This window comes from Physeter macrocephalus, unplaced genomic scaffold, assembly GCF_002837175.3.
Source record: "Physeter macrocephalus isolate SW-GA unplaced genomic scaffold, ASM283717v5 random_654, whole genome shotgun sequence".
Classification (NCBI taxonomy): Eukaryota; Metazoa; Chordata; class Mammalia; order Artiodactyla; family Physeteridae; genus Physeter; species Physeter macrocephalus.
The window spans coordinates 21,185-31,109 of NW_021145990.1; the positions used below are offsets into that span (position 1 = coordinate 21,185).

General features: G+C 67.8%; 1 protein-coding gene across 1 annotated transcript in view; it reads left to right on the top strand.

The window, feature by feature from the left end:
* The first annotated feature begins 292 nt into the window (after window positions 1–292).
* The window catches only part of ABCA2 (ATP binding cassette subfamily A member 2), a 20,390-nt gene continuing 10,757 nt past the window's right edge, over window positions 293–9,925 (top strand). Inside the window, exons 1-15 of the mRNA XM_028486145.2 lie at window positions 293–358; window positions 3,991–4,084; window positions 5,134–5,245; window positions 5,325–5,488; window positions 5,783–5,910; window positions 6,027–6,137; window positions 6,439–6,657; window positions 7,031–7,395; window positions 7,608–7,767; window positions 8,622–8,750; window positions 8,841–9,008; window positions 9,080–9,176; window positions 9,328–9,501; window positions 9,570–9,672; window positions 9,750–9,864. Of these exons, the coding sequence (XP_028341946.1) occupies window positions 293–358; window positions 3,991–4,084; window positions 5,134–5,245; window positions 5,325–5,488; window positions 5,783–5,910; window positions 6,027–6,137; window positions 6,439–6,657; window positions 7,031–7,395; window positions 7,608–7,767; window positions 8,622–8,750; window positions 8,841–9,008; window positions 9,080–9,176; window positions 9,328–9,501; window positions 9,570–9,672; window positions 9,750–9,864 (2,205 nt within the window). The remainder of the gene's footprint in view (window positions 359–3,990; window positions 4,085–5,133; window positions 5,246–5,324; window positions 5,489–5,782; window positions 5,911–6,026; window positions 6,138–6,438; window positions 6,658–7,030; window positions 7,396–7,607; window positions 7,768–8,621; window positions 8,751–8,840; window positions 9,009–9,079; window positions 9,177–9,327; window positions 9,502–9,569; window positions 9,673–9,749; window positions 9,865–9,925) is intronic.

The following is a 9,925-nucleotide window of genomic DNA, read 5'->3' on the forward strand; positions in this document are numbered from 1 at the left end:
CCGGGAGGCCACCCTTGAGGGGGCAGAGCGCCAGGAACGGCCCGAACGGGGGCGGGCGGGGGGCCCGAGCGGCGGGCACCGGGCGGCCCCTTTAAGCGGGGGCGGCGCGGGCGGGGGGCGGGCGCGAGCGGCTGTCGCCGCGGCCGCCGGGGCGGAGCCAGCGCCGAACCGGTCTCGGACGCCCGAGACGCCGCCCCGCGCGGGCGATGCCGAGCGGCGCGGCGGGTGGCGGGCGGCGGGGCGCGGAGAGGAGCGGACCGCGGCGCGGAGGCGGCCGGAGCGCGGCCCCGCCATGGGCTTCCTGCACCAGCTGCAGCTGCTGCTCTGGAAGAACGTGACGCTGAAGCGCCGGAGCCCGGTGAGCGACCCCGCGCGCCGCGGGCCTGCGGGAGCAGGAGGCTGCGCGCACCGGGGCCAGCGGCGCGCTCCCCGCGAGCACGTGCGGCGGCCCGGCCGGGCACGCGCAGACCCCAGGCAGGCGGGGCGGAGGGCCGGAGACCCCTCACCCGCCCCCGCCCCTGCCCGCGCTCCGGCCTCCGGGGAGGGGGCTCGGCAGTGCCCGGCCCGCCGCCCGCGTCCGCGGACATTCGTGGTGCTCGGATGAGTCACGGGGCGGGCGTCCTCCACAACGCGCTCTCCGGGGCCAGCTTCGGGGGTGGGAGGTGGCTCTGGGACCCTGGGGTCTTGAGAGGTCCTGCTTCCCGGGGCAGAGGGCTGGCTGGGTGTATGGATCCAGCGCAGAGGCTCTGTGGTCTCTGGGCCCAGCCCCCTGGCGCCCCTGCAGGGACCCTGTCCCTCCCCTCCGTGCAGCAGCCCTCTGTCCTTGGGCAGGCACCTCTCCTCCCCCCCTCCCCCGCCCACATCCACTAGCCCTTGCTCCTGCTTTCTTACCACCGGCAGTGTCCTTGCTGTGCCAGCCTCAGCCAGCCCGGGTCCCTGCATCCTTTTGTCCTTTGGGGCCATCCTCCCTGAAGCTGATCCACTCTCTGATCTCCCCCACCCAGCCTCCTCTGGGGACTGGGTGCTGCTGTTTGGAGCTGTGACCACCCCAGCTCTCTGCCCTGTGCCGGAGGTTGCAGGGCACAGCAGCTGGCAGGGGCAGAAGCCCCGGTGAGGAGCGGTGCTGGGGTGGTATGGATGTCATCATGCTGACCGTCGCTGCTCCGGCCCTGGGAAGGACAGGGGCATCTCCTGCTGGCCTGCCCAACCGGCAGCAGCCATACACCAGAGAGGCCTGGGCAGCTCGGGTTCCTGACTGGGCCCTGGGGATTTTCCAGGATGGGGCCCAGAGCAGGTCAGGGTCTGGAGATGGAGCCTGAGGCGGAGGCACCCTCTTGTCCGTCCGGGGTCTGGGAGGCTCCTGTCCGCCCTGGCCCCGGAACCCCTTGGGCTGACCAGCTCCTGCCTGGGGCCCTCCTTGAGAGGGGTTTTGAAGTGCACAGTGGGAAACCCAGGCCTGCAGATGGGCAGGGTGGCCATCGTCGCCATGGCCTGGCAGGATTCCCCTGGGCACCTGGCCCTGGCAGGGAGCCAGGGTTGTGTACACTCCCTGCCCAGGGCGCCTGGGGCTGGCTGGCACTGGGTTCCATGGATCAGGCCTGCAGCCTCTGGCACAGCTTCCTCCACTTCAGGTTTTGGGTCACTGGGGACAGCGGGGCGGGGATCCGGGGATGAAGGGGGACTGGGACATGGGCATGCATTAGTATCAGCCCCAGAGTTCTTGGCAGGAAGGACCCCCAGGGGCTGGGAGCAGAGGCTCCAATGATGGCCCCAGCATCCACTGGGGACCCCAAGGCTCAGGGAAGGGAGCAGTGGCTTGTCAGGTACCTGGCAAGCAGGTGGGAGGTGCCCACTGACCTACACCCAGGCGTAGCCCCCGCATGCCAGGTTGGACCTCCCCCAGAACCTTCCTTGCCCCTGCCCCGCAGCACTCCCAGGGCATGGTTAGGTGTCTGGAGGTTCTCGGTTTGTGGCCACAGCAAACCAGAAATTTCTCCTCCAGGGTGGCTGAGGCCTTGCTGGGCCCACGCCATGGGCTGGGGCTGGCTAGATGTCGGGCACAGTCCCCCACTTTTCTGGGAGGGTCTTGGGTTTCACACTTGGACCCCTGGGCTTGGCTGGCAGAGGTTTTACCCTGCGTGCTGTGTGCCTTGCTGGGGGCGGGGGTGTATCCTGTGGAAAGCTTGGTCTGGAGAGTAGGAACCAAGGGTCTCTGTGCCCTGCTTGTTCCCCCTTCCCAAGCTCTGTGCCTCGGTTTCTCCATCTGTCAGTGTGGCCTGTGCCGTCTTAGCTGTACATCGTTCTACCCTGGGGCCATAGGCTACTCCTGGGGGCCAGGAGTAGTGGAGGGACCAGGTCACTGTCACCAAGTCCCTGGAGTGGGGGGCAGCACCTCCATCCTCAGGACTCACCTATTCTCCCCTTGACGCAGGAGGAGGGGGCCCAGAGTGGGACAGCATGGGATAGCAGGCTGGTCTCCAGGAACAGGGGTTTGACCACCTTGCAGGCCGCTGGGTGGGGCGCCCAGGTGGGGCTGAACCTGTACTGCCTGCTGTAATCAGATGCCCTTCTGGCCGCCCGCCTGCCCACCAAGCAGGCCTCCCTCCTCCCAGCAGCACGTGCGCGGTCGTTGCTATAGCAATGAGGAGGCAGCGAGGCCTGTTGCTGCAGTTACTGGTGGAGGTGCCCGGTGGCAGGGCGGGTGCGGCTGGGGCTGGCCCCGCGGCCATGACCCTGGCCTCCCGCATGCCACTTGCAAACAGCCACCCTCGCGCTGTGTGCGTGTGGCAGGCGCCTCTCCCAGTCCACGATGCCTCCTTGGCTGGCCCTGGGCTGGATCCTGGCTCCAGTGGGGGTGGAGGCTGGCGCGGGCTGGCGCGGGCGTGGGGCGCAGACACACAGCGGGGTGTTCCAGACCACAGAGCTCTATTGTCAAAGCCCAGTAAACAGGGCAGCAGCTGCCCCCACCCCGGGGCACCGGGGCTCGGGCCCTGGGCCAGAGGGAGCGCCACTGACGGGGGGCTCTGAAGTCTGTTTGGGGTGGGGGGTGAGGGTGAAGCAACCCTGGTGCCTGTGGGAAGGGTTGGGTGGGTGGGTGGGGTGTCCCCCAAAGAGCAGCCGGCCCGAGGCCCTCCTCCCCCTTGCACTCCTCCCTGCCCGAGCCAGGAGAGGTGGAGGTGAGACTGGCCAAGTCCTTCCATTTTCCAGGTGAGACAGAGAGAGGTCTGGGCCCCTGGGTCCCTGGTACCTCTTTCCCACTCCGAGCAGATCCCAGCAGGGCTCACCTTGGTACCCAGCCTGGAGTGGCAGGAGCTGCCCTGGGTACCCTGAGCAGATGCCCCAGGCAGGCACCTGGGGTGAGGGAGAGGGGCCAGGGCAGAAGGAGGGGCCTGTGCCTCAGGGACTGGGGGCTGTCAGACCCCTGACCAGGTCCTCCGGGAGGCTCAGGGCCCTGGGCTACAGCCAGGCCTCCCCGCTAGGCCCTTGCGTGGGGATGTGATGGCACCACAGTGGCGGGAAGGAGGGCTCACCCTGGGGGAGTGTGGGAGCTGCAGGCCGGTCCAGAGACTGCCTCCGAGATCTTGCCCAGGCGCCCCTGCAGATGGGAGAGAAGAAGAGCTGGGCAGACACATGGGTCAGAGTGGACCACAAGCTGGCTCATTTGTCTCTGCTGCCCTTCAGTGTGACAAGCAGAATCTGGGCTGGGGATGGGAGACCTGATTTGCTCGAGCCGGATGACACTGATCCTCTCACCCTTCAGAGAGGTCCTGGAAAGAAGGGGCTGTGGCCCTGGGGAGGCCTGGCTTGACCTTCTGTGGCCCGTGGGGGAGCATGGAGGGTCCAGGCTGCGCTGGGCTGGCCCTGCGGGGAGGGTGGTGTCTTGTCTGGTAGGGAGAGGAGGGTGTGGCTTTGTCCTGTCCGGCCCTGGGCAGGTGGTGTGGGAGGCCAGGCCGCCCTGCACAGGTGCCTCATGCAGCCTTCCCTTTCCAGTGGGTCTTGGCCTTCGAGATTTTCATTCCGCTGGTCCTCTTCTTCATCCTGCTGGGGCTTCGGCAGAAGAAGCCCACCATCTCTGTGAAGGAAGGTGAGGGTCCTGGGGGGAGGGGGAGGGGGAGGGGCCCGGGGCACAGCCGGGTGGGCGGGGAGGGCAGGCCCTCACTGCAGCACGCACGCATGTCCCATGTGCACATGGCCACACGTGCGTCCGCCGGCTCCCACAGCTCGTCCCGGCGCGGTCTGAGCGCCCGTCCCCGGCGCGGGCCCTGGCCATGCCTCCTGGCCGGGCTGGAGGACGTGGCTGGCCACGCGGCTGTGAGGTGACCGAGGCGCCCATTTCTCACTGTTCTCCTCTGTTCTGTTCTGCCCCTCCCCCGCACGGTCTCTGTCCTCCTCCCGGGCCTGCATGCAGTCTGTAAGTGCGCGGCCGCCGCCTCCTGGCTGGCCCGGGCGGCAGCCATGGAGCCCTGCGGGGCCTCCTGGTGCGGCTTGAGCCCTCCCCTACCCTCTCGCTTGCATTAACAGCCCCTCCTGGCCAGCTGGGTCCTGCAGGGCCCCTGCCCGCTGTCAGGAGCAGCTGGCTCTCAGTGGGTGGGGGTGGGGGGAGGTCAAGGGTGGAGGCACCTGGACCACAGTGGCTCCCAGGTCAAGCTCCTCGGGGTCAACCCTCTGTCTGTGGGGTTGCCTGGCCCCGCCTTGCTGGGCTGGGGCACCTGGCCACTCTCCACTCAGACCCTTGTGGGCTCCTGCATTCACTCCGCTAACCAGCTGGCCAGAGAGGTCAGAGGTCGCTGCCCAGCAGGGGCCCCCGTGCTCCCCTGGGCCCTGCAGGCAGTGCCGCGTCCGAATTCTTGGGAAAGGTGTCAGAGCATTTTGGCCTTGACTGGCTGAGGGAAGGGGGGCGCTCTGGGAGTTGTCAGGAAGGGATGGTGAGACATCCTTTGACCTCTGACCTGCTGGGTCATTTGCACTAGAACTCTTGGCCCTCTGTTTCTTGTCTGCTGCCTGAAGCTGCTTTCCCTTCCTGACTTTCTCTAAATCTCTTTTCTCGGCCTCTGTCTCCCTCCCCCTTCTTGATTCCTCCCTCTCTCCCCCCCTGCCCCGCCCTGGGCCCTCTCACCTGCCCGGCCCCCCCAGCCTTTTACACAGCAGCACCCCTCACCTCTGCCGGCATCCTGCCCGTCATGCAGTCGCTGTGCCCGGACGGCCAGCGGGACGAGTTCGGCTTCCTTCAGTACGCCAACTCCACGTGAGTGCCCCCTCGGACCCCGGCTGCCCCCATCCCAGGCCTGGTGACCTGCGGATGACATCCAGTGGTGGTGGTGCAGGGTCACGCAGCTGCTGGAGCGTCTCAACCGTGTGGTGGAGGAGGGCAACCTGTTTGACCCCGCGAGGCCCAGCCTGGGCTCGGAGCTCGAGGTGCTGCGCCAGCACCTGGAGGCCCTCAGATCCGGCCTGGACACCTGGGAGAGCCACCTGGACCGACCTGCAGGTGTGCCCTGGGTGGGTGGGGCGGTGCGTGTGCTGGGGGCGGCCAAGCCCCGAGCTCTAGCGTCAGCGGGGTTTGAAGCCCAGCTCGTTCACTTCCTGCCCTGGGCCTGCGTGTGCCTCAGGCCCTGCTACCTACACCCTGGCTCTGAGTTCTCAGGGTGCACGTGCTTGGGGCCTGGCAAGCCGCCCGCCACTGTGACCAAGCTGTGATGCCGGGAGCTCAGCTCTGAGGCTGTCTGGGGCACCTCGGCCCCAGGCAGGGCTGGCCTTCAGCCCCATCCTTCTACCTGTCCAGCGTCCTCCTTCTCTCTGGACTCGGTGGTCAGGGACCCACGGGAGCTCTGGCGTTTCCTGACGCGGAACCTGTCGCTGCCTGATGGCACAGCCCAGGCTCTCCTGGCCGCCCCGGTGGACCTGCCCGAGGTGAGGTGTCTGCTCCTCGGGAAGCTTCCAGCCCGGGCCGCTCTGCTCTGCCCTCCCCTGGTTTCGGGTGGGGAATGCAGGGCCCCAGCCTGAGCCATGGCCCCCGCACGCTCTAGGTGTATCGCCTGCTTTTTGGCTCTGCACCTGCCCTGGCTGCGGGGTCAGGCATCCCCAGGGATCAGGAGCCCTGGAGTCGCCGGGGCAGGAATCCCCTATTCCGGATGCAGGTGAGGGGCACTTTTAGCGGGATGGGAGACACGCTGCCTGCTTCTGGGTGGGTGTCTCTGCTTGGCGGGTAAGATAGGGGCGCCCCAGGGGGTGAGGGAGGGGGGTCCGCAGCAGTTTGTGGTTGGCACGGGGAGGGGATGGTGACGCCCCCCCCCCCCCACCGCCCCGCCTGCTGTTGCAGGACCTGGGTGGTCTCAGACCCGGCACGGTGGGTGGGGCCAGGTCCCCGTCTTGGGCCCGGCCCTTGGTTTCCTCTTGGTTGGGGCTCCTTCTCAGCTGTTCCCCTGCACCCTGCCCCAGGAGCTGCTGTTGGCCCCTGCCCTCCTGGAGCAGCTCACGTGCGTGCCAGGCTCCAGGGAGTTGGGCCGGATCCTCAAGGTGCCCCAGGGTCGGGAGGCAGCGCTACAGGGCTACCGGGACGCCATCTGCAGAGGTCAGGCTGCAGCGCGTGCCCAGCGCTTTTCTGGGCTGGCCGCCGAGCTCCGGGACCAACTGGATGTGGCCAAGATCGCCCAGCAGGTGAGGCCCTGCCTGCCAGTTGGCCCGCAGATCTGCTGCCTGGGCTGGAGGAGGTGCCAGGGCTCCTCGGCCTCACAGGGCACTCCTGGGCCTGAGGCTGTGCATGGGTGTGCCTGCGGTTGGCTGTCCTGTGGCCCTACGAATGCTGTGCCATGTGCCCCCTGCCCGGCTCCAGGCCTTCGCCCCGGTCTGTCTCCTGGCCCGTGGCCAGTGCTCCCCTGACCCCCAGGCTGCTCCTCTCCTCCCAGCTCGTGTCCCCTGAGGGTGTTCTCCTCAGTCTACCCTGACCTCAGTCACCCGTCTGCCGATCAGCCCCCAGACGCTGTTCCCTTCCCTGGGCCTGTGTTTCCCCACTTGCCCCGTTTCCCCTCAGCTGGGCCTGGATGCCCCCAACGGCTCCGCCCCCCAGCCGCAGCCAGCCCCTCCCCGGCGGCTGCAGGCGCTGCTGGAAGACCTGTTGGACGCCCAAAAGGTTCTGCAGGATGTGGATGTCCTCTCGGCCCTGGCCCTGCTGCTGCCTCAGGGTGCCTGCACGGGCCGGCCTCCTGGGCCCCCAGCCAGCGGCCCTGGCGGGGCGGCCAACGGCACCGGGGCCGGCGTGGGCTCCAACACCACGTCCGAGGGGGGTGCCCCGTCCGCTGCAGCCCCGGCCTCCTCCTCGGACGTGCTGCAGGGCCAGTGCTCAGCCTTTGTGCAGCTCTGGGCGGGCCTGCAGCCCATCCTGTGTGGCAACAACCGGTAGGTGGGTGGCAGGAGAAGAGGGGGTGAGGAAGACAGGTGGGGGCGGGGCCCGACGCCAGGCCTGCTCCTGACGCCCCCTCCCTGGGCACGGTCCACTGCCCCCACTCCACCTCCATCAATTGACACTCGGACCCGCTCTGAAGCCCCGCCCCCCGCCCCTCCCCCCAACGCCCCACTCCACCCTGAGGTCTCACCCGCCACCCGCCCAGCACCATCGAGCCCGAGGCGCTGCGGAGGGGCAACATGAGCTCCCTGGGCTTCACGAGCAAGGAGCAGCGGAACCTGGGCCTCCTCGTGCACCTCATGACCAGCAACCCCAAGATCCTGTACGCGCCGGCGGGCTCCGAGGCAGATCGCGTCATCCTCAAGGTGCGCGCGTCCACCGTGTGATGTACTTGGCCTGCGTGTGTCGTCTGGAACAGCAACCGGAGGAGTTGGGCAGAGGGTTCTGCAGGCCGGGGACCCCTGAGCAAAAGGGGGCAGGTGGTGTGGTTCGTAGAACTGGCGCGGGAGGGGCGCAGTGCTGGCTCTCCAGCTCCGGCTTGGCTCTGTGGGTGAGGGGACCTGTAGGCAGGTTCAAGGTGCAGGGACATTATGGAGGCTGCCTTGGGGAGGCACTGGATGGCTGGTGTGGTGCAGGGTCCTGGCCTGGCTGGACATGGCCAGGGCCGGGCAGTGCTGGTGAGGCTAGAGGAGGGGCCGCATGCAGAAACCGTCCAGAGCAGCATCCGTTGGGTGAGATTCCGGCAGGGCAGCTGGGTGGTTTGGGGCCAGCTGAGGGCATGATGTCTGTGGCCATCTCAGGGTAGAGGTCCTGTCTGGAAGAAGTAGAAACCAGGGCTGGAAATGGCCCAGGAAGGGGAGAGGCTGAGGAGGGGGTCCCTAGGATGACCACGGGGGAAGATGAAGACCAAGTGTCATGTCTGCCCAAGAGATGCGTGGAGGGGGGTCCCCCAAAGGAGCAGGGAAGGTATGTTTGGGGGGAACCAGAGGCCGTGCTTCCCTGGTAGCTGGGCAGAGGGGCTTTCAGGGGAGGCGCTGAAGGGAGGCTTGGAGGGGGAGGGCTTGGAGCTTCCAGGTAGAATCTGGCCAGCCCAAGATGAGTGCTTGGTGGGGACTGGCCAGTGGCTGGCCCCCAGCCATGCGGGGAGGCAAGGAGTGAGAACCCCCTTGCTGGCCGGGGTCCTTTAATGAGCCCCATGCTCCGCCCTCACCCTCTGCAGGCCAACGAGACCTTTGCCCTCGTAGGCAACGTGACCCACTACGCCCAGGTCTGGCTCAACATCTCAGCTGAGATCCGCAGCTACCTGGAGCAGGGCCGGCTGCAGCAACACCTGCGCTGGCTGCAGCAGGTGCTGGGGGTGCCGGGCTGGGGTGGGGTGGGGCACGGAGACCACTCTGTCCTCAGGCCACCCTCTGAGCTGGCCTCCCCCACCCCCCAGTATGTGGCAGAGCTGCGGCTGCACCCGGAGGCACTGAGCCTGTCACCAGAGGAGCTGCCGCCTGCCCTGCGCCAGGACAACTTCTCCCTGCCCAATGGCTCGGTCCTCCTGCAGCAGCTGGACACCATCGACAATGCGGCCTGTGGCTGGATCCAGTTCATGTCCAAGGTGGGTGGGCGAGCCCCACGGTCCGCTGGTGCCTGGGGTCGGCTCTGAGGATGCCCCTTCCCTCCCTGCAGGTGAGTGTGGACATCTTCAAGGGTTTTCCCGACGAGGAGAGCATCGTCAACTACACCCTCAACCAGGCTTACCAGGACAACGTCACCGTGTTCGCCAGTGAGCCAGTCCCCTGGGAGGTCCCGGCCCCTGCTCCTCCGCCTCCCGCCTCCCCTAGTCCCTCCCCGCCCCACACACCCGTAGACGCCCGGTCCCCGGCCCCGCCCCTCACCCGGCCCCTTCCTCGGCCCCGCCCCTCGGCCCGTCCCAGGCGTGATCTTCCAGACCCGCAAGGACGGCTCCTTGCCACCCCACGTGCACTACAAGATCCGCCAGAACTCCAGCTTCACCGAGAAAACCAATGAGATCCGCCGGGCCTACTGGCGGCCGGGGCCCAACACCGGCGGCCGCTTCTACTTCCTGTATGGCTTCGTCTGGATCCAGGGTGAGGGCCAGCCCTGGGGCCGCGGGGGGCGGGGCGCGGCCTCCGCTGACCGCCGCCCCCCACCGCAGACATGATGGAGCGTGCCATCATCGACACCTTCGTGGGCCACGACGTGGTGGAGCCAGGCAACTACGTGCAGATGTTCCCCTACCCCTGCTACACGCGGGACGAGTGAGTGTGGACCGAGTGCTGGGTGCCTGGGCTGGCGCGGAGCCCCACCCTCACGCCCCTCCCCTCCCCCTCCGCAGCTTTCTGTTTGTCATCGAGCACATGATGCCGCTCTGCATGGTGATTTCCTGGGTCTACTCTGTGGCCATGACCATCCAGCACATTGTGGCGGAGAAGGAGCATCGGCTGAAGGAGGTGGGGGGGCTGAAGGAGGTGGGGGGTTGGAGCGGAAGAGATGAAGGAGAGGGAGAAGGGG